General features: G+C 38.6%; 1 protein-coding gene across 4 annotated transcripts in view; it reads left to right on the top strand.

The window, feature by feature from the left end:
• The window catches only part of CDS1 (CDP-diacylglycerol synthase 1), a 75,794-nt gene that overhangs the window by 8,954 nt on the left and 42,063 nt on the right, over window positions 1-24,777 (top strand). For 3 of the 4 annotated variants that reach the window (XM_036027015.1, XM_028508111.2, XM_036027019.1), the window contains exons 2-3: window positions 9,266-9,393; window positions 19,653-19,749. In XM_036027015.1, coding sequence (XP_035882908.1) covers window positions 9,266-9,393; window positions 19,653-19,749 — 225 coding nt within the window. Of the gene's footprint in view, window positions 1-9,109; window positions 9,132-9,265; window positions 9,394-19,652; window positions 19,750-24,777 lie in introns of those variants that run through there. The other variant, XM_036027023.1, reaches the window with a different exon arrangement.

The raw sequence follows: 24,777 nt of genomic DNA, 5'->3' as shown, positions 1-24,777 counted from the left end.
AGAGGTCCAAGTTATTTTTCATGTCATGTCTTTGAATGCTTCCTTAAGACTTTGTGAGAACTATAAAGATTTTTAAGCTTTCTTTTAAACAGAAAATTGCGGTGCACAGGAAAGGAGAAGCGAGAGGCTGGCACAGTGAGAGAAGGTCGCCTCTATGGAAGTTGAAAGCTGATGTTTGCAAACTCGGTGGCTAGGAAAGCACTGCTGCTCCTCTGCTTCCTGGCTGTGCTTGCGATTCCTTTTCATCTGCCAGGACCCATGTCCGGCTATTTAACAGCTTTATGTAGCACCTGGCTGGCTCCAGCGGGGCCAAACACTTTGGTGGTTAAGATCGGGCTTACCGCCTGTTCCAAGCAGGTGATCTGAAAACAACGTGGTGGTGTGGTTGGGGCAGCAAATGTTTAATAAGCTGCCCCATGGGCAGCTTATCTGAGGCTTAGCATTTTATCTTGAAATACAAAAATTGAGATGTGGAAAGCAAAATTAGACTCATGTCTCTTGAGGTTTTGGTTTTTATTTTATTTTCACCCCACCCGGCCACTGCCACTGTGTTTGTACATGAACTAACTGTTTCTGTTTCTGGGTTGAGGCTTTAAACGACTCTGGTACACCACACTCATGTAGAATTCAGTGTAGCTGGTACCCCTGGAATTCTGCATGTGGTAGTACTACTTATAATAATTTATATTGCTATTAATAAATATGGATCGGTACAAAAGGATCATGATACAATGAACTCCTCAGGCACCTAGGTAATCATAGCTTGAATTTTATTCTCAATATTTCCTTCCCTCTCTTGGTAGGTTTATAACATATTTGTATTCCCAAACAATGTATTTGTAAGCTTTAAATTTTTCCTGAGTGTCATATTATAAGAGTTTTTAATAACAGAATTATCAAAAGATTTAGTACATCCTGCACTTAGATTTGACAAATGTGAAGAATATGCCAAATTTGCTTTATCTTGCCATATATGTATATTCAAATATTTTGCTGGTGAACCATTTAAAAATAAGTTGCAGACCTCAGCATTAAGTTGTAGGCCCTTCATTCCTAACACTAAAGTATGCATCTTCAAGACATTCTCCTAGGGAGCCACACTGACATTTTCCTATCTAAAAAAAATTGTAACTTTCTTATCTACAAACAATCTATATTTTAATTTTCCCTATTGCTGCCAAAATGTCTGTTGGAGATCTCTTTGTCTCCCTCAAACTAAGATCCAGTCAAAGTTCACACATTGCAGGTTTAATCATTCTTAGTTCATAAACTTGTTTTTCCCTCCAAACTGGGGTATGGCAGAAGAGCAGTAAGCATCATTTCTCTTTGCCCTGGAAAACTGATGTACCTACCTGTGGAGAACCCAGCTCTCATAAAATCTCAGATAAAACAAATTTGTGATGACAGTAGTATTTCACAAACGAATATAACTTCAAATTTCTAAGTTTTTTTGTATTACCCCTTGTATTTTTGCCTTCAGGGTTCTTTCTTTCTAATTTGGAATTTAACGCTTATTTACATGAAACTGTAAGACACAGTACAATTTTAATATGTCATAGAATTGTGTGTCACTGGGGAAAGATCAAAAGGAGCCCCCAATTTAGGAAAATTTTAAAACAGGCTTTGAAATCAGATAGGATTTGAATATTGTAGTCAGCATTAAGGATTGGCCAAAAAAAAAAAAAAAACCCAAAAACAAAAAACCAAACAAAAACAGTAAAAGCAGTAGTGTCACAGATTGGGAGAGTTAGCTTAATTCCATTTGGGGATCAAGGGATGGCTGGTCATCACTCAATATGTCACAGGTGTGCACAGGTAACCAGGTTCTTAGTGATTGAGGACAAAGAATTGAACTGAACACACAAAGTTTATAGCATAAAGAAAGAGGGAAGATTTATTAAGTGATAGTACACTCCACAGGACATGGGAGTGGGCCAACTCTGAGCAGAGAAGAGACACGTGGGCTGGGGGGATTCTATTCTTATAGGGCAGAAGCCCCCTTGCTAATCTTTGGCAGGCTTTTCCTGCACAGGTACAAGGAGTTGGATTTCAAAGCTACTGCGCATGTGTGGTTTCCCATGATTTTCTTGATTGGCTACTGGAGAAGGGAGTCCCACAATGTTATTTCATTATAATGATATTATAATGAATCAGGGGTAGTGCGCAGGTGCATGCCATGATTTCAGAGTTATCCCAGAAAACAGGAACAACCCATCTTAGGGGGTCTTTGTCACGTATAGATGTTTTCTACCTCAGCCCTGCGGGGCCTCTGGAGCTTCCTTCCTGACTATCTCCTGCCTCAAATATATACTACTTAGTGAGCTCCATGGAGGAAGAGTGTTACTAACTCTAAACTGTAGAGATGTTAAGACTGTTTTCACTCTGGGTAGTCCAGGAAGTTCACTTCTGCAAAAGACAAAGTGTCAGGGTGGGCATGCCAAGAGCCCTGGCTGGAGAGTAAGAGGAGGTTGGATTTGAGCAGTGGGAAGCTCCTGGAAGATTTTAAATGGATGATTAACTAGTCAGGTTTGCCTTTTACAAAGGTATCTTGTGTACCACTGATGCACATTGGGTTTCTTGGATCCCTGCATTGGACTCCACTATATAGTGTGATGCCTGACAAGAATAGTATGGTGGCGGACTATACAGGAAGTCACTCTTCACTCGGTGGGGATTAGAAGAGGGCTGCAAAGGAAAATTTAGAGGACCAATTTTTTTCCATTTCAATTTAAATTTGGAAAAGATAAAAAGGCTTTATCAATCCTTTAATCAATAAGCAAAGGATAGGATCTGATTATCCCTGAGATAATCAGATTTCTATCTATAGAAGTTAATTATGAATTCCATCATCACAAAGGTCTTGAAGACTCCTGTGCCTTACTCTTGGTGCACAACATGGTTGACTCAGTAGTTAGTAAACCAGCTTAGTCTCCCACCCCAGCTCAGTCAGAGTTCTGCCCTCTGTTCACTTCCTGTCCTGGGAGAAAGAGAAGGAATCTGTGTCTATATGAAAACAAAGAAGGAATGGAGAGAAAATGGAATCAGGAATATAACCTAGTGTGCAAGTAAGAACTGTTTAGCTTGAGATTTTTTAAAGGCTTCCTTTTTTTAGGTACAGAGCTATGTGTCAGTTGAGGGTTTTCTTTTGCTCCGTTGCAGTTTTAATGTTGAATGAGGTACAGGGATCAGTGTGAACCAAAAGGGACTCACAGTGGGGAACATGACCCTACTTGTCTGACTCAGGTTTGTTGAATTCTAAATGACTGCTTACTTTCACCAGCTTAGGAACTTTTCTTTGGAGCCATCATCTTGAGTGGACTAGAGCCCCATGCCTATGTTCCTATCTTTACAGTATCCAATATTGGGAAGCACTTCCATCCTCTTACCCTGATTACTGGCTCCAGTCACTCTTCAGGAGTCACCATGAGCTATAAGTGACTTACACGGCTATACACTGTGCAATTTGATAAATTGTGATGTATGTACATTCATGAGTTCATCCCTAAAATCAAGATAATGAATATATCCATCACCCCCAGAAGTTTGCCCATTTGTAATTCCCTCCTCATTCCCAGATCTGTTTTCTGGCACTATAGATGAGTTTGTATTTTCTAGAATTTTATGTAAATGGAATACTATGCATACATGTATGTATATGCACATGTACATATATGTATCTATACTATATGTACACTTTTTCTGTCTTTTTACTCAGCATAACTATTTTGACCTTTATTCGTATTGTTGTCTGTGTTAATAGTTCACTCATCTTTTTTGCCGAGTAGTATTCCACTGTATGAGTGTAGCCCAGTTCATCCTGTTCCCTGTTGAACATTGAGTTATTTCCAGTTTGGAGCTATTATAAGTAAAGCTGCCACAAACATTTGTATAAGTCTTTGTATGGATATATACTTTTATTTCTCTTGAACAGATATGTAGGAGTGGAATGACTGGGTCATATGGTAGATGTATCTTTAACTTTTTTAGAAACTTGAGAAAAGGTGATTGTACCATCGTACATTCCCACCAGCAGTGTGGAAGAGTTCCAGTTTCTCTACATTTTCTACAACACTTGGTATATTCAGTTTTTAAATTTTAGTTGTGCTAACAGATACATAGTATCTTATTGTGGTTTTGTTTTGCTTTTTGCTTTTCCCTAGTAACTAATGATGTTGAACATTTTTTCATATGCTTATTTGCCAGATTTGTATTGCCTTTGGTGAAAAGTCTTTTCAAATATTTTGCCCATGTATTTTTTAATTCCTCACCCAAGGACATGTTTTCATTGAATTTTTTAGAAAGATAGGGAGGAAAGAAGGGAGGGAGGGAGAGAGAGAAACATCAGTTGGTTGCCTTCTGTACACACAGCTGACTGGAGATCGAGCACGGTATGATGCTCCAACCAACTGAGCCACATGGCCAGGGCTGCCCCTGTATTTTAATTTAGTTGTTTTTAATTGAATTTTAGAGTTCTTTATGTGTTCTGGATGCAAGACATTTATTTGATATGTGACTTGAAAATATCTTTTTCCAGTCTATGGCTCATTTCCCATTCTCTTAACAGTGTATTTTGAAAAGCAGTGATTCTGATGTTCCAGTTACCAATTTTTTGTTTTATGGGTCATTCTTTTGTTATATTTAAGAAATCTTTGTCTAATACAAGGTCACAGAGACTTTATGGAAGTTTTATCATTTTACATAAATGCCTATGATCTATTTTAAATTAATTTTTTTGTAACCAATGTGAGGTATGGATCAAAGATATTTTACTTCCTTATTTTTGCATATGGATATCCATTGTTTCAACATTGTCTGCTGAATTGCCTTTTAAACTTTATTGAAAATCAGCCAACCATATTTGTGTGGGTTCATTTCTGGACTCTACTCAGTCTATTTTCCATTGATCATTTTTCGTTTTACATCAGTACTGCAGCTTTACTGTAGGTAGTGTAAGTTCCTCAATTCTGATCTTTTTTCCACTGTTTCAGCTCTTCTGGGTCCTTTGCATTTTCATGTATTTTTTAGAATCAGCCTGTACATTTCTACAAAAAAAAAAAAAAAAAGCCTATTTATTTATTTATTTATTTATTGCCATTGCACTAAATCTAGAGATCAATTTGGGGGAGAATTGTCAGTCATTTTAATCACGCTCCTATGTGGTTTCAAATCCCAGCCACATTGCTTAGAGCTCTGTAATCTTGGGCACTTAATCTTTCTGAGGCTTAATTTTTTTTACCTACAAAATAGAGGTGATTATTTAACTTATCAACACAGTAAAATGAGGAATAAATAAATCAATATTTATCGAGTGCTTTTGCTCTTATTTTCTAATCGCTTTCCCTTAGGGATTTGATTTGTAGTGTAATACAGAAATTTATTTTTTCGGCTTTCAGCCATTATTTACCAGACATTTTAATTTTATATTTGGACAAGAATCAGTAATCCCTCACTTTACGTAAGTGGAACTAAGGTCCCAAACCAAAAGTGACTTTGTAGAGACTACTCAGGAGCAAGAACAAATGAGAACTTCTAATTTTAATCTTAAATGTTATCATGAGTTGACAAACTCAATTCATTTGTCACATTTATGTTTGCCTCATAAATGCCAGCCACTGTACAAGGTCCTCTGCTGATTTCTTGGGATTCAAGAGTGAGGCCAATGGTCTGTATCTCCTCTTGTCACAAAGTTTGTGGACTACTGGAAAATACAGATAGCAATAAAGCAAACAGATACCTTTAATATACACTAATAGGTAAAAATTTAGGGAAATTGTGGAAACACATTTGAAGAGCAGCTAACCTGAAGCTGAGGTTCAGGAAAGACATTTGTAAAGGAATTGACCTTGAAACCAGGGCCTGAGAATGAGTGGGCAGTAGCCAGGTTTTAGCAATGAGGTAGGGAGGATTGGAATTAGAATGTGGGCAACAGAGGAAATGTACAGTATGCATTTTATAGAGAACAAACATCTGGATGCAAGAGCAAGAATGGTGTGGTGTAAAAGCAGGGGCCAGAAGAACAAGGTCTCATCATGAACAACAGTAAAAGCAGTGTTGAGTAGTTTGACTCTGTCCTCTGGTTTTAGGCTGAGGAGTGTTAAGGTCAGATTTGCAGTTTAGAAAGATTCCATCTATGTTGAAAATAAAGTAGAAAGGGCAGGAGGATGAAGTACTCAGGTACCAGAGAGAGGATGGTGCTCAGGAAAGGTAGAAGCTGTGGGTGAGGATGGACATGGGGAAAGATGAATGATAGCTGATGCTAAGTGGATGTGTTTTGGTGGAAAGAGATGAAGTGTTAAGTTGACAGCCAGTTTCCTGACCTGAGTTCATTGGTTAACTGTGGTTGTGGTGGTGTCTTCACCTGAGTAGGAAATACAGCAGGGGCAGCAAGTTTGGTGTGGAAAAAGAGAGGTCAGTTTTCATATGTGAGTTTCATATGCTAGTGAAAAATCCACCTGGAGATATGGTGTGTTGGGAGCTAGAGACCCAGGTTTATGGGGAGTCATGAGTGTATAGAGATGTGAAGGGAGCTATGAAAGTGTTTATCACCTGGCAGGTGGTGGGAGAACATGGGCTTACAATGGAAAGTGGAGGATTATTGTATTTAAATTATGGCCTGGAGAAGAAGCTCCTAATTTGATTTCCTTAAACATTTCAAGTACCTTCATTCAGCATGCACAATGCTGCATGGCTCTACTTGCTCATTAAAGTACTGCTTCCTTCTTTCCATTATCTCCAATCAAACTCCTGTCTACTTGTCTGATCTGGCATCTTTGTAACAGGATCCATATGAGAAATGCAGGAACACAAGTTTCTGCTTCTAATTCCAGTAATTGAGTAAAATTGCTCTAAAATGCCACTTTTTTAAAGATTGTATTTATTTATTTTAGAGAGGGGGAAGGAGGAGAAAGAGGGAGAGAAACATCAGTGTGTGGTTGCCTCTCACATGCCCCACACTGGGGACCTGGCCTGCAACCCAGGCATATGCCCTGACTGGAAATCAAACCAGCGACCCTTTGGTTCGTAGGCCAGTGCTCAATCCACTGAGCCACACCAGCCAGGGCCTAAAATGCCACTTTTTAAGAATTATCCTTTATTCCGTAGTTAGTAGCATAAAATGAAGAAGTTCAGTTAAATCTTAAGTTTTTCATTTTGTTTTTCCAGGTGTATAAAATAGAAAACAGAAGCCTGAGTAATAACAATAAAAGCAGGACCACCTTCTTCAGGGTGTAGAGAGAGGGGTCTTAATACATCACCATTATTTCCAAGTGGACTTTGAAGAGGCTTTAACATTTGGAGAAGCGCAATTTGAATTCTGGTCCAATGCTTTTATTTTATGAGAAAACCAAAGGCTGACTTCTTTTAGGGTTAAGTGATTTACCTTTTGTTACTCTGCTTGGCAGAGTAGAGGTGGCACTCTGGGTTATTAAGGTAGAAAAAAAGAGTAGTAGGGAAAAGGGGAAAAAAGTGATGTGTCCCATTGTTCTAGAAGTCAAAGACTAGGTGGTGGCATGTCACACTGACAGTTGGTGCCCCAACATTCTCAGGGCATGTTTTGTTTGGCGCTTTATTAAGTCAACATCTCTTTCTGTTTAAGCTGTTTTGGGGCCAGCTGACTCTCAGTGTCATAGTGTCATTAGACATGCCTGTTTCATTTGTCATTTTTTGGTATAATGTCATTTAAATTCATGATTGTAGAGTTAGAAAGTTACAGTTAGTAAACAAAAGTTTATCATTACTTTATGAAAACTGAAAATATTTCCTCAAGGCTAAAATTTTAATTGGTAAGCTACTTATGAGGAATTAGAAGACTTGCTTCAATCATGTAATAGCTCACTTCTTTGATTTTACTAAGTCCTTGGCATTATATTAATATTATATATTGATATTAAAAACTCCCGTTTTACGGATAAAGAAACAGTCAAAGGGGGTGATGAAATCTGCTGATACTTTGGCACTAATATGGACTGTTTGGTTTGAGATTCCTGAGCCTTCTGAATTCCTAAGCACTTTCATTTCTAGGGTCACTCCCTACCCAATGTTCTGCTCAATGCTCTGCCTGCCTGTACTCACCTTCTCTGAACATTCTCATTCCTGTCCTCCAGTTCAGCACCCTTGCCCCCAAATTTTCCCCCTCTGTAAACCACTTTCCCAAAGTCTTGAGTTGGCCAAAAGTCTGTTTCGTTTTTTTCTGTAAAATACAAGACACCTTTTTCATTTTCAACAATAACTTTATTGACTTGTATATTTTGAGTATGTCAGCTATCTCCTGCTATTGGCTTCTAGTGGGTAAAGGCCAGCAGTGCTGCTAAACATCTTCCAATGCATAATACAGTCCCATAGCACAGAATTATTTGGCCAAAATGTCAATAGCGCCAGGAAACTTCATAAACCACTTTTGACCATTTGATCAGTCACAGCACCTTCTCCGCATACTGCACAAATCTTTTTGTGCATTTTGATTATATTTTTACCTTTCTTGAAATAATAAAGCATAAGATGCTGAAAATGTTGTATACTGTCTTCAATCTTCAGTATTAAAATGGCTGCACAAAAATTCACCGATTTTGATAGGTTTTTGTTAATGCATGCTGATAAGACAGCTGTCACAATACAATCTAACAAAATTGTTTCCAATGAAGTTTAAGATAACTAAGCACTACTAGAGCCATCCCATAGAAAAAAAAACTAAATGAACTTTTTGGCCAATCCAGTGCATGTGTGTGTAGCATTCTTTACTGAAGGTTGCTTGTGTGGTGGGTTAGGGAGGGGAGGACATAAGAGTGGAGACTGTTACATGACAGCATAGTGAACAACTTCAAAACTGAGTTATATGTACTTTATATAAAATGTTGTGCCAGTGTAAGATATTACTCTTGTTGATGTTTGATGGTAATCAAATAAAAAGAGGGAATCTGCATAGCTGATCAGAATCTACATGGAATTAACATGATGTTCTCCCAGTTAAGTAGCAAAAGAATAAATATTTGCCTTTTGTGGTAAATTTATGATTTAGACAATATAGGAATTTCTTTTTGTATCTCTTCTAAAATGAATTCCTTATATTGATAGATTTTAGCAAAGATAACCAAACTTTCCTAATAAGGAAGTACAACAGAGCTGGGGCAGTCAAGGTAAGCTAATAGTTGTTTCTTTGTTTCAAGTTATGTAACTGAGATTTCACACACATCAATAAATAAATGCATTGGCAAGTGTGTGCTTTTTTTTTTCTGTTTTACAAAGTGATCTTCTTGCTCTTTAATTTTAGGAAACAGATATTGATGACAGATATGGAGATTTGGATTCCAGAACAGATTCTGATATTCCAGAAATTCCACCATCCTCGGATAGAACCCCTGAAATCCTCAAGAAAGCTCTTTCTGGTTTATCTTCAAGGTATGATTGCATGAAGATGAATGGGGGCACAAGATAAGGTGTGATGTTATCTGGGTCCATGTAATAAGTTTTACCAGTTCCAAGTTTGGGGGCTCTGAAAGAGAAGGCTTATACTTTTTCATTGTATATTAGACATACATGGTATTAGATGCTTAATGTGTATCCTTTTATTTAATCCTTAAAATTTTGTGAAGTATGAGAAAACCAAATTAGAGAGGTTAACTGGGTGAAGGTTACAGAGCTAGTAAGAAAGAAACCTGGGATTCTTGTTCCAGTATGTCTGATTTCCCAAGCCAGTGATCTGTGTACCACAACAGATTTCCTTTCCTGGTGTTAGAACATTCTATATCCTCTGTTGCCTTTTTTAAAAAATGCCAGACAGAAATACGTCTTTTTTTTTTTTTCTTTTAACTGAGTTTAAAATAATTGTCCAAAACTCTACAACCCTTTACCATTTCATATTTGTCCTATATTTTAAAATGTGAAATCACCAACAAATTGAACCTAGTTTTATATTGCCTTCCATTATATACTTTAATAATATAAACTATAACATTTATAGAAGCAATATAAATGTAAGCTTTTATTTAGATTAATATGAAATCTTAAATATTGGTATGGAACAGTTTTTACATCTTTTTTGATGGTGCCACGCAGTAAAAGATACATTTTACACCATTTCCCAAGAGATGCATGAATGTCTATTTTATTATTTTTAATTATATTTTATTGATTATGCTATTACAGTTGCCCCAATTTTTCCTCCTTTACCCCCCTCCACCCAGCAGCCCCCACTTCCTCAGGCATCCCACTCCCCCCCACCATTGTTCATGTCCATGGGTCATGCATAGTTTCTTTGGCTACTCCATTTACTCTACTGTACTTCATATCCCATGGCTGTTCTGTACCAATTATTTGTACTTCTTAATCCCCTCACCTCTTTACCCATTCTCCCCTTTCCTCCTCCTATCTGGCAACCATCAAAACACTCTCTGTATCCATGATTCTCTTTCTGTTCTTCTTGTTTGCTTAGTTTGTTTTTTTAGATTCACTTATTGATAGATATATATTTATTGCCAGTTTCTTGTTCATAGTTTTGATCTTCTTTTTCTTAATTAGTCACTTTAACATTTCACATAATAATGGTTTGGTGATGATGAACTCTTTTAGTTTTTTCTTGTCCAGGAAGTTCTTTGTCTGCCTTTTGATTCTACATGATAGCTTTACAGGGTAGAGCAATCTTAGCCATAGGTCCCTGCTCTCCATGACTTTCACTATTTCTTACCAATCCCTTCTAGCCTGCAAAGTTTATTTTGAGAACTCATCTGACAGTCTTATGGGGATGCCCCTATAGGTAACTAACTGCTTTTCTCTAGCTTCTTTCAAGATTATCTCTTGATCTTTAACCTTTGGCATTTTAATTATGATGTACCTTGGAGTGGGCCTCTTTGCATCCATTTTGTTTGGGACTCTGTGCTTCCTGGACTTGCATGTCTATTTCCCTCACCAATTAGGGAAGTTTTCTTTCATTATTTTTTTCAGATAGATTTCCAATTTCTTACTCATTCTCTTTTACTAATGGCACCCCTATGATGTGAATGTTGGGATACTTGAAGTTGTCTCAGAAACTGCTTACACTGTCCTCATTTTTTTGGATTCTTTTTTCCTCTTTTGTTCTGATTGGCTGTTTTTTTGTTTCCTTATGTTCCAAATTGTTGATTTGACTCTTGGCTTCATCCACTCTACTGTTGATTCCCTATAAATTGTTCTTTATTTATTAGTGTATCTTTCATTTCTGACTGAATCTTTTTTATGCAGTTGAGTTCCTCACTAATTTCCTTGTGCATCCCAATTACCAGTGTTTTCAACTCTGCATCTGATAGATCACTTATCTCCATTTTGTTTAGTTCTTTTTCTGGAGTTTTGATCTGTTCTTTCATTTGGGCCATATTCCTTTGTCTCATCATTTTGTCAGCCTCCCTGTGTTTGTTTCTATGTATTTTATAAAACTTCTATGACACCCTGTCTTGGTGGTCTAATGTAGTAGGTGCCTTGTATGGTCCAGTAGCACAGCTCCCCTATCACCCAAGTGGGCTGAGTATACCCTCATTTTGTAGTTGAAGCTTGATTACTGTTGGCAGGTCAATGGGAGGAATTACCCAGGCCAGTCAGCTGCAGTGACTGGCTGCGACCATTGACCCCCAACTTCTGTGGTGGATCAGCTGTGCAGCGTCAGGGTGGTGGTGCTCTGATGTGGTCTGTAGCTGTCCACTGGTGCAGAGGATCTGGGGTTTCCTGGATGGTACAGGCCAACATCAACCCCCACCTCTGTCTGCTCAGGGCTACCCTGCATGAGCTATAAAACAATCTGCAGCTAGCTGCTACTTGTGCTGGGCTTGGAGGTTCCCAGCTGAATCCAAGATGTGAGCATAGGTTGGCTGCTGCTAGTGTCGGGCCTAGGGTCACTTAGCAAGGGATATGAGCACGGAGTGCTCACTGAGACCAGCTGTTGCTTGTTTGAGGGGTTTTAGGAAGTTATGAAGCATAAGCCAAAACCAGCCTTATATATGGAAAAGCCACTATTAACAGCTTTGGTGGGCACATAACTTGAATGGGATAGAACATCAGGGCATCTCCAGGGTGGGGCAAACAGTGTTAGCCAGGTTGATGGAGTCTCAGATATGGCACCACCCACCTGCTGGCTCTGTGGCTCTGTCGGGGAAGGTCAGAAAAGAAGCAATGGCGTCTGCCCGCCATTCTGTTAGGGAGAGAGCTTTCCCCTAGGTCTCTCCTTTATGTCAGACACTCTAGTTCCTCCCTGTATGCTACTGGTGCCTTTTAAGCTGCTTCCCTGGTGCTGGAGCTCAGAGGGGGTAAGCCTGAGTAAGTCTATGTGTGGATTCTTTAAGAGTAACTGCTTGGGACCCCAGAAGCTTCTTCCACTGATTCAGTCACTGCTGGTGTTTTACAGCTAGAAGTTATGGGGATCTATCTTCCTGGCAGTGGAACCCAGGGCTGGGAGACCTTGTGTGCAGCTGGTACTCCTGGTTCCCAAGATATCCCTCCCAAATTTTTGTCCACTACACATGGGTGTGGGACCAGCCCATTCTGCCTCTTCAACCCTCCTACCAGTCTGGATGGATGTGGTATCTTTAATCCCATAGTTGGACTTCCATTCATCTCAATTTCTGATGGTTCTGAGTGATGGTTGTTCTTAGTTTACTTGTAATTTTGATGTGTTTGTATGAGGAAGCAAGCTGTGTTTACCTGTGTCACCATCTCGACTAGAAGTCCACAAATGTATGTATTAAGTGCTGCAAAAATGTTATGAAGCAATTCTTGCCATTACTATGTGATGTCCCTTAATTTCTTTACTGTTTGATAATATTGTTATTGAACAAAATATGTTGGATGTAACTTACTAAATTGGTTTTTACTACCCCTGAGTCATAACAAAAAAGATGGTTTACTCATATCTACTGAATGTAATATGAGTTTTTCTATTTTTAACTTCTAGGAGATAACTATATTAGAATTAATTCCTTCAATGCAAAATTTTTATAGTTTTTAACCAATAGAACATATTTTGTGTCCATTATTAAAAGCATGATTATTTTAATAGTCTTGATCCCAGTTGTTTTCATGACCTAATTGACAACTGTATCTTTGCATTAAAATCTTATCAGGTCTATCTCAGTTGTGAAAATTTCTTATATATATTTATATTAAAATGATGCTGGATTCCTATGTTTCCTTAATAATAATTCCTTCTTTATATAATTATGTTTTTAATAATGTTTTATTATTTATGCTGTTATAATTTTTCCAATTTTTCTCTCTTTACCCACCCGGCACAGCCCACCCCCAACTTCTATACTCCACCCCCACACCGTTGTCCGTCTCCATGGGTTCTTCATATAAGTTTTTTGATTAACCCCTTCTCCTAAATTCAAACAGTCCCTATATCCCTCCTTCCCTCTTATCACTGTTAGTCTATTACATGATTCTATGCCTTTGGTTATATTTTGCTCACTAGATTTCTCTTATAAGTGAGATCATATGGTATTTGTCTTTCACCAACTGGCTTATTTCACTTAGCATAATGTTCCAGTTCCATCCATGCTGTCACAAAAAGGAATTCCTTTTTTCTGCTGTATAGTATTCCACTGGGTAAAAGTACTACAGTTTTTCAATCCACTCATCTGCTTATGGGCAATTAGGCTCTTTCTGAAGCCCTCCTTTCTGCATGTAAAGTAACAATAGCAAATAACATCAACTGATATTTATTGAGCTCTGTGCTGTGCACTGCTCCAGGCCCTGTGCATGTATAGACTAACTTATCCTCACAGCAACCCTGTAACACAGATATAGTTACATACATATTTTAAAAATAAAAAAAGCAAGGCACAGAAAACTTATATATCAAGAGGCATGTAGCTATTAAGCAATAGAACTGCATTCTGAACCTAGACATTGTATAGGCATGAATTCTTATAAAAGAATTCATTTTTCAAATTTAACAATAGATGGTATGTAACTGCTTTCAATCTTCTCATGAAAATTCACTATAAAGACTACATGAATGTTTCAAAATGTGTATCTTACTCATTTTAGGCTCTTTATTACCTCAAATAATCTGCCTTGCAGTGATGTAGGAGTTGTAGATACATAAGATTAAAAGTACTCGGCAAGATGGAGGCATAGGTAGATACACCGTACCTCCATGCACAACCAAGATTAGAACAACAACAAGTTAGAGGCAGAATAACACCCAGAACTGACAGAGATTTTATCTGAATGGAAGTCGGACAGCCAAGAAGTTGAAGTAGACCCGTTCATCCAGACCGGTAGGAGGAGCGGAGACCAGTGCGGGCCGCAGCACTCGGAGTGCGGGGAGAGCTGGGCGCCTAAGGCAACCGGGAGCGAGTAAGCCATCCGGGGAGCGCAGTGGGTGGACCCTGAGTACGCAAGTGGCAACTGGCGGGCCCAGTGAGGCTGCGATTGTGGACCAGGGCAGAGCATGCAGCCCAGGATCCCAGGGAAGGGACTGAGATCCCAGGAGAGTGGGGCTGCTGCCATTGTTCCCTCTCGCCCCCGCCCCCACATACAACGTCACAACGACTGGGGTGCCCAGCCCCGGTGAACACCTAAGGCTCCGCCCCTCACCATAACAAGAGTGACCAGACCGGAAAAAAAAGAGAGTGATGGCTCAAATAGAAGAACAAATCAGAAGAACTCATCCTTTTGAGCGACCAAGAAATAGCCAACCTATCAGATGCACAGTTCAAAACACTGGTGATCAGGAAGCTCACAGAATTGGTTGATTTTAGGCGCAAATTAGATGAAAAGATGCAGGTTACCATAAAAGAGATGAAGGAAGATACACGGAGAACCAACAGTGATAAGAAGGAAACTGGCACTCAAAACAATAGAGTGGACCAGAAAAAAGAAAAAAGAAACCAAACAGGAAATAATGAAGAAATAAGAATTCAAAAAAACGAGGAGAAGCTTAGGAACCTCCAGGACATCTTTAAATGTTCAAACATCCGAATTATAGGGGTACAAGAAGGGGAAGAGGAAAAGCAACAGATTGAGCATGTATTTGAACAAATAATAAAGGAGAACTTCCCCATTCTGGCAAAAGAAATAGACTTCCAGGAAATACAAGAAGCTCAGAGAGCCCCAAAGAAGTTGGACCCAAGAAGAAACACACCAAGGCACATCATAATTACATTAGCCAAGGTAAAAATGAAGGAGAGAATCCTAGAAGCAGCAAGAGATAAGGGGACAGTCACCTACAAAGGAGTTCCCATCAGACTGTCAGCTGATTTCTCAAAAGGGACCTTACAGGCAAGAAGGGGCTGGAAAGAAATATTCCAAGTCATGAAAGACAAGGACCTATTACCCTAGATTACTCTATCCAGCAAAGCTTTCATTTAGAATGGAAGGGCAGATAAAGTGCTTCTCAGATAAGGTCAAGTTAAAGGAGTTCATCATCACCAAGCCCTTATTTTATGAAATGTTAAAGGGACTTCTCTAAGAAAAGAAGATAAAGAAAAAACATGTATAATAAAAGGACAGCAAACTCACAATTATTAACAACCACACCTAAAGCAAAACCAAAAGAAACTAAGCAAATACCTACAACAGGAACAGAACCACAGAAATGGAAACCACATGGAGGGTTAGCCACAGGGGAGTGGGAGGAGGAGAGAGGGGGAAAAGGTATAGAGAATAAGTAGCATAGATTGTAGGTTGAAAATAGGGGGAGGGTAAGGATAGTATGGGAAATGTAGAAGCTAAAGAACTTATGACACATGGACATGAACTAAAGGGGGGAATGTGGGTGGGAGAGGGTGTACAGGGGGGAAAACAGGACAACTATAATAGCATAATCAATAAAATATTAAAAAAAAAATTTCCCATAAAGTGCTAATTATATAAGAAATGTCTGTAACTTATAGGAAAAAAACCCCTATAATCCTCTCACCAAAATGTTTATATTTAAAATATTGTGGTATTCACTCTGAAACATTTTTTCTTCTATGCATTGTGTGTGTGTGGTGTAAAATAGTGTTGTGCCATTCCCTGCCTTTCTATTTTTATTATAATTCTTTCATATTATGAGTAAATACCTTTAAATATATTTAAATATTTTGAATGGCTGTATGATATATTCCTTTGTATAATTGTAGTTCAATTTACTCAACCAACCAGCTGTTGCTGGGTATTTAGCTGATTTATAAATTCTCACAATCAAAAACAACTCTGCATTAAACATTTTTCTTTACAGATGTTTTCATTTAGCATCTATAATTATTTCCTTAGGATAAAATCTTAAAAGTGAAATTCTTGTTGAAGATTTAAGCTCACTTTTGAGGTTTTAATATATAATGTCAAAAAATCTTAAGTTGTAGAAATCAGAGGGGGTCTGAAAGGTCTTCAGTCACTTGGCAAGTTTTCCCAATCTGTTTCTTGACCTGTGTGTGTGAATATTCATTAGCCATTTAAGCCTGGCTTTATCCTTTAGTGCACCTCTTTAGCCACAGTCTAGTTTAGAAGTTTTCATCCAGAGACAATGCCCTGGATTTTGTCCCCACCTCCCCTGTAGACACTTGGCAATGTCTGGAGACCATTTTTGGTTGTCACAATGAGAGACAATACTGCTAGCATCTAGTGGGGTAGAGGCCAGGGAGGATGCTAAGCACCCTGCAGTACATAAGAACAGCTCCTCACAACAAAGAATTATCTGGCACAAACATACTAGTTCTGAGGCTGAGACACCAAGGAAATATCCAGGTATGTAGCCTTACTGGTGCTCTTATACTGCATGAGCCATCTTCCTTCTTTTCTGGGAACCTGCAGACTTCCTGTCCACCTTCTCTAAGGGCGGTGGATAGACATTCTCAAATCGCCCTCTATTTGCCAGATGGCCCGCTGAGCTCTTGTTTACTTTTGAGGCATGCCTCTGCATCACAGTTCTTAGCTCAGGTGAACTGCTTGCCAGCCCAGGTTCTTGATGCCTCTTGATGCTTTTGGCAGTAGTTTTTTGTTGTTGTTGTTGTTGTTGTTGTTGTTTTAACTTGTCATTACTTTTGAAATAGAAACTAATTAATAGTGGTAGTCACAGTAAGTCATTGTACATATCCAGATTGATTTGAACAATGTGTGTAACCACTTTTATGATCACTTTTAAGGGTATTGCTTAATTATATACTTTTTGGAAATGTCATTTCTAGCTCAGGTAGCTCCTGGAGACACGAAACTTGAATGAAATTCTCCTCTACTAATTCTAAGTTCCTTTTTATAGAAACAGTCTGTGAGGCGATGACTTGGAATCAAAATTGAGGCTTTTTCTAATGTAATCATGGAAGTGTGGTAAAGGAAATTGAGAATTTTAAATTCAGACTCAGACTCTGATTTTTAGTAACAATGATTTTATGTTTTTTTTTTTCATGTTGTGTCAAATTCAGTGCTTCTCTCCTGAAAGATGACTTTTGGCTACTATATCAGTGGATACATATGTTATGTTTAAGTATGTGTTTAACTTTGTAGTAGGTATTTTGGGGGAATTTGGGGAGTCAGTTAAATTAAAATAAATAAGGAAAGTAAGTCTTTGGTCTTATTCGGGGAAGGAAATTTTTCTCAGAAGGGAAATATCCATATCAAAGACAGCCAGACACAATATGTTCCTCTAGGATCCCCATTTTCAGTTATTATGGTATTTTGGGTGATATGAAGAGAGTAGGTTCCCTGTTTAAAATCTCTGGTTCTCGGTGGCTACCATTTTCTGAAGATCAAAGCCAGGCATCTAAGATAGGTAGACTCAGACATTGGCAACATCTACATAGGGGCTGATTTCCAATATGCCGTGTCCTCTTGACTAGAATAGGTTCTCGATAATCCTGAGTCTGAGGATCAGTTATAAAGAAGGACTAAGACATGTCTGGATTTTGTGCAGGCAGGTCAGGATTATTATCAGGGGACTGGCTTATGGTCCTTTATTTACCTCTGATCAGCTCTGTGACGTAGCCCAGTTTCCTAATCCATTCATTAATCAATAGAGGGTTATATCTGTAAAACTAAATAGAACCTTTCAGCTAGAGAATTTTTGACTCTACATTCATTTCAGTTCAGCCCAGTTCAGTTCAGCCCCAAAGCTTACAGTCTGTGAGAAATTAGGAGTCTACACAGTTTCTTAAACAATAGAGGGAAATAAAGTTGGGTAAGTACAATTTGACCACCTCTTGAAAAATCTTGGAAGCTAGATAAAAGAGTTTAGACTAAATTTTGGCATTTTAGATCTTGAGTGCAGAAATGACATGACAAAAGGGATATTTTAAAAGTATCTGGACTATGTTGATATTTGACAAATAGATAAAATTGGCAAATATTTCATGGGAAGGATAATAACAGACTTGCTTAAATATTGTACGTATATGTTATATTTAAAAAGTTGAATACAGATCTTTTGTAACTAATTTAGATACTATCATTAGTATTAATAGAAATCAGAAAAGTCTTGAAGAAAAAGACTTCATTGTGAGTGTAATATAAAATGCATTTAGAATGAATAAAAGCAGACGGGCAGCAATTTTACATTCAGAAATCATCATCCATGTAGAGGTATTATTAGAATCATTTTAAATGTTTCATACAGCAGCTGCTGGTGACATTTTTATGACATGGCCTCATAAAGAGTGACAGTATTTGTCAGGTACACTGGAGATTGACATGAGAGTCTCTCGGGGGTGGAGAAGCAGTTGGGCACCCCAGGCCCTGCCCAGGGATTGGGGGAGATCTGTTCTCAGCTGGCCAGGAACTAGTTGGGTGTACCAATAGGGTTGCTCTGCTCTAAGGAACAAGAAAGGACCCAAGAATAAACCTAATCAACAAAACAAACAAGCAAGCAAAATATAACCAGAGACATTGAAATTAAGAACAAACCGACAGTGACCAGAGGGAACATGGGAGGGGACAATGGAGGGAAAAGGGGAAGGGCTGTCAGGAACATGTATAAAGGGCACATGGACAAAACCAAAGAGGGGTAGAATTGAGGGTGGGAGGTGGGGATGGCTGGGGTGGGAGGGAGTGATGAGGGGAAAATGGAGACCACTATACTTGAACAACAGTAAAAAAAAAAGAAAATATTTTTCTGCTTCTGTCTCTAATCAAGGAAAGTAGGCAGCACACTCAGCAATAGAAGGAAGTGACTTTCAATCTGGCCTTGTCCTCTGGGGCTGACCTCTTTGCACCTTCTTCATTTCACAGAAATCGCTCTGTCCTCCAGTTTAGGTTCTGTGTCAGCCTCTCCTGAGTTTTTCTCATTAAAAGGTCATGCTTTCTTTCTATACCTCCTTAAACTCATCTGGTACCCCAGATGATTGGCCATCTTTATAGAGGGCTTTTGCACCCTGTTCTTTCTTCCCTTCTGAATCACCATGACAGAACACATATCCACACTAACCACTTCATTGCCTAGCCTCATGATTCATCCTTATTCAGAATAAATAAAAATCAGGGTTTTATTTTTCTTTAACTAACATAATTTTTACATATAATTTAGCTCTCAGTGAGTGAACAAATGTTCTTTGGTTGGTTGGGTTTTGTTTTTTGTTATAAGGTGAAGTAAGGGTCTTAAAGTATAGTTGGGGAAAATCCTTAGGTCTAGCAACTGGATACTGAAACCACACACAAAAAAATACTGTAAGAACACATTAAGTGCTGACTTTATGACTTTATAAACATTTTCTTTGCAGGTGGAAAAACTGGTGGATTCGTGGCATTCTTACTCTAACTATGATTTCATTGTTTTTCCTGATCATCTATATGGGATCTTTTATGCTGATGCTTCTTGTAAGTGTTTTACATTTCCTTAAGCGTCTCTTGCATTGTTTTTCAGCATTGATATTGAAGTGATTTGAGCATGTCATGAAAAAGAAAGTAGTTTAAGACTTGGTAACAGCAAATTTAGTTCCTTTAAGCATTTTCTAGTTCATGAAATGAACTGGGCTAATTTTGTCTGTTTGAAAAATGTCCATTGAATGTGTTCATTTAGCAGAGATCAAGTTAATGTCTCTTTGTCAGACATTGTGCCAAGCATGAGATTAACACATACATGGCTTCAACATATGTGACCGTTAGCTAGGTCCCCAACTTCAAGGAATTCAATCAAATGGAAGAGGCATACAACCAACCACCAACCTTATAAATCAATAGGATAGCCAATAAATGAGGTAAGTCTCATGATAGAACTTGGGAGAGCACAGTAAAAAGTGCCTAAAACAACGTGAGACAGAGATGAAGGAAGACTTTCAGAAGAGGTGATGACAAAGCTGAGTGCTGAAGGAGGGACTGGGCAGGGGAAGGCCATCCAGGGTGGAGCATCCTGGGCAGGGCAGAGGCAGAATGAGAGCATGTGGTCTGTGTGGGGATCTGCTAGTTGTACATGTGGAGGGCATCTAGGGATGAACCACAGAGGCGAGTAGAGGCTGTTCTGGGAGTTGGAGATTTTGTCATGTATGGAAAGCCCAAGAAATCTGAAAGCCAAACAAGTATTTTAAGCTTTTAATTCATTCATTTTGCAGATGCTTCTAGGATGCCTGCTATGTGCCAGGCATTGTGCTTGTTCTGGGGTGTGGTACAGTGGTGCTGAGAAAAACGCAGCTGCCTGTGCCATTCTGGAGCTCATTATCTACATTACAAACAATTGATCAGACGTATAATTACAAATTGCTTTGAGCATTTAATTTTTTAAAAAAAGGATTCAATGAAAGCAAAGCGTGATCTGGGAGACTTCTCAGAGACATGAGCCCAGCATGTGCATTGTGGTCTGAAGACAGCGTGGTGACAGAGGGAGCTTGGGGGAAGGAGGGTCACAGTGGAGGACTCCTGTGTGTAAAAGCCTTCTGAAGCAGCATGAAGCATCTGAAACCCCAAGTGGCAGGAGTGGAAGGAGAAATGCATCTGTTTAATAGATTCATTACCGGGTGCTCAGTGTGTTTAGCGGTGAACAGTGAGAGCCTGCTCTCAGAAATATGCAGAGCGTATCCCTTTATTATTTCTTTTTCTTCATCCCATCTCCGTTAGGTTAGCCTCCTCGTATGTACTTGCCTTCCTCTTTCCTGGTTGCTCTTGCCCACTTAGAAGTCTGTTTACCTATTTCACCTGGCTAACCCCTCCCCCACCATGCTCAGTCCTGTTCAGAGCACTAAGCTGCAGGCAGTATGATATGGTTTTCTTCTTAGTCTACGAAAGAAAACATGTTGAACTGAAAATAGACACTATTAGAAACAAATTCTGTCAAACCCTGAAACCACTTAAAAACCACTTAAAGTAGCTCTTCTAAGCACCACAAAGCCCTTTCACTTTTCTTTTTGTCCTGTGATTAACTTTGTACTTCCTTGGGATATCAAGGTCACAAAAATGAGTAAGAAATTTCTTTGTGTTCTTTTAATTTGATGACATCTTGAAGAGTTGTTTTTTTTCTAACAAAGAAAAGTGAATAAGGGATAAGGATGAGTTAATATGAGGGCAGAAGATGCTAAGTCCGAAAGGCAGGTAGGTAGTGTGAGCACTGTGCATACGTGATGGGAGAAAAGGGCCCCAGCTCCCAGTCTTCTCAGTCTGAACCCACTGGGGGCTATGCTGAATGACTGCCACTGGCCCGGGCATAGGCATTTAAAGAGTGAGTGTGTGCAAAGTGCATCTCAGTGCTGTGTGAGTGGTGGAGCTCGGGGAAGAAGGGGTTAGATAATGGCAGGCAGCTCATAAGGCTTTGTGTATGAAGGAACCTTTGAGTGGACCTTGAGGCTCTATCAGGGTGGAGTGAGTGCCTGGTGTGAGCAAAGGTCCTAACAAAGGTCCACACAGTGAGGTGTGTCAGGAAAAGGCAGGTGATGCCCTTTTCCTAGAGCATAGGGCCTTTGAACCTGGAAGAATAATTATGCATCAGATTCTGTAGACCTTACAATGCTACGTGAAGAAGCTTGGAATTTAATTGTAAAGTATCGAGGAGCCATTGAAAATATTATGGATTATTTCAATTTTGATTCTCCTTTAGAAGATCATTTTGATCAAGATATTACAAAACACCCACATCCTTGATACCCTGGCACAGACTGATTTGGCAGGCTCCCTGTGAATGAATGACATTGTCTTCCAACTAAACTGTCTGGTGTGGTAACTAGGGCCAGAATTTGTAGATAGAGGCTAGTTTTTAACTACTCTTTTATGACGAAATTCAAAACACCTTTAAAGACATCCCTGCATGTTTGGATTCTGATTTTTTAAAAGAGAATCATAAGTATACCTAAAGCACTTGGGCTTTTTTGTTAATTTTTTTCTACCGTGAAAGGAAAATACTATTTTATTACAAGTTATTTCTTTGACCTTAATCAGAGAAGAATATAAGAGTATTAAAGCATATATAAGAATATTAAAGATTTGAACATTTATTGCTCTGAGGTTTATAGCACATGCATGCACACACATGTCTGCACACACCTACACCTGTATACATACATGTGCTGTATTTATGATATTATGTTAAGGGAATATGGATGCATATACACACAGACACACATGCTATGAGTACACAGTTGACATTACTTTTCTGTGTTTTAAAGCCTTATTTACATTTATATCCCTAACTACGTCACTTATATTTTGAGTCATATACATTGTATCTAGCTTGCATTTGCTTAGTAATATTGGCACTTAAAAATGACTAATTCAAGAGAATATTATTAAAAACTTACTTCTAGGAAATGATAGCTACTATTTTAAGATGGAACTCATACTCATGTTCCTTAAAGCGAGCTTTTTACCTTCACACTTCTGTTTACAGCACTTTGATTATTGTATTCACAGCTTGGAATCACACTTTCTAAATGACGGAGTTATTAAAGCATATTTCGATTTAAAGCAGATGTGCAGATAGAGAAGATATTGTAGAAATCCCTCCCCCACACCTTCTTAGAAATTCCTATAATAATTATTTTAATATATATTATATAAATTACTTTTTAATAGTATATTTAAATTTTTCCCCATTGCAATAGTATAAAAGTATATTAAGCTTACTTTGGAAAGTAGATAATTTTTAAAAATCACCCAACCCAATCATTAACCACCAAAACCCAATTAATACTGCCATTTGATATGCCTCTTTTAATCCTTTTTTCTTTTGTGTTTTAGAAACCATGGTTGTAGTCATAATATGACTAAAATTTTGTATCATGCTTTGTAAATTATGTGTTGTATCAAATATTTTGTGTTACTCTACAGTTTTTACAACCATCAGCTTTAGTACATTAATCTGCTCAATGGAATGGAGCCCTCATAAGTTATTTAAGCCATTGTGTTATTTTTAGATATTCAGGTTATGTGCTGGTGTTTCTTTATTGTGACTAACACTATCCTAAACATATTAGAATGTAAAACCTTTTCATATGCGGTATAATTTTCTTTGAATAGATTCCCCCAAAGTGAAAATAGGTACTTTTTAAAAGATTTTATTTATTTATTTTTAGACAGGGAAAGGGAGGGAAAAAGAGAAGGAGAGAAACTTCAGTGTGTCTTTGCCTCTCATGCACACATGCCCCTAACTGGGGACCTGCCCTGCAACCCAGGCATGTACCCTGACTGGGAATAGAACCAGCAACCCTTTGATTCGCAGGCCGGTGCTCAATCCACTGATCCACACCAGCCAGGGCTGAAAATAGGCACTTTTATTTGGATAACCTTCAGGTACCATACATAGTTCAGACTCAACATATGCAGACCTGAACTTCTATTCCAACCCCAGCCATTCTGCATAAATCTATTTACCAAGCCTTTCCTAGTGTTATTCTGTGCTCCTCTCTCTCCTTTAGGTCCCCAATTTCCTCAACCACCAAAGCCTGTTGGTTCTTCCTCCTCAATGTCTCCTATTCCTGTACTTCACCCTACTGCCACTGTTCCAGTAAGATGTTTGTCCACATTCCTCCAGATGCCGGGATCTTGCCTCTCCAGTCAGTTCTTTCCACTTCTGTGGTCCCCATACACTCACGTCTAATCGTGTCCTTTCACAATCAGCACAAACTCTTTTGTGCTATTTCCTGATTCTGTGACTAGGTTTGTCTCTCTCCACTTCTTACCCCACCTCAGTGTGCCAGCAACTCTGAACCACATGCCTTGTCCTCTCCTACAAACAGAATTCTGACCCTCCCCCTGGGCCCCAACTGGGGCCTATCCCCACCCCCTTCCACAGTTTTTTGTTTGCCTGTGCTCATTTATACCCATGTGCCTGTTGCCACATGGTGTTACTTTATAGTTGTGTGTGTCCTCCCGGACAGACAATGCCTCTCTGAGAACGGATGTCCTATATTATTTCTGTGAATTGTCAGTAACTAGCAGAATAGGCACCTATGTAATAGTTGTTGTTTTTAACACATTAACTGGGCCAACAGAGTTCTATCAATATGCATTGCTACCAGTATTGACGGCATGGAGTGTCGGTTTCTGTGTATTCACCCAGCCCTGGAAAACATACATATATTTTAAGGATTTTAACTCTAGTGTTTGAGTCCTCTTTTCTGTTTTGCTAGCAGTTCTATGTCAATTCTACTTGTAAGCTATAGTTGACAATCATATAAATATATGTATGTGCTATTAAAAATACTTTTTTTCCTCTCCGTGAAATACCACATATAGAGCTAATGGTTTTTGAGCAAATGTATTCATAGAAATTGCATCAGTGTGTTTAATATTTTAATAGTCCTTATTTCTATAAACAGCATGGCTTTGCTATTTTATCTTAACATCTAAAGTTGTCTGTGATTATTTTGTTTAAAAATTATTTTGGTGTTATGTACAAAGTTTATTTGAAGGACAGTATTTAAA

Source organism: Phyllostomus discolor, chromosome 1 (assembly GCF_004126475.2).
Source record: "Phyllostomus discolor isolate MPI-MPIP mPhyDis1 chromosome 1, mPhyDis1.pri.v3, whole genome shotgun sequence".
Classification (NCBI taxonomy): Eukaryota; Metazoa; Chordata; class Mammalia; order Chiroptera; family Phyllostomidae; genus Phyllostomus; species Phyllostomus discolor.
The sequence above is the reverse complement of the archived record's forward strand: the minus strand, read 5'-3'. Positions and strand labels throughout refer to the sequence as shown.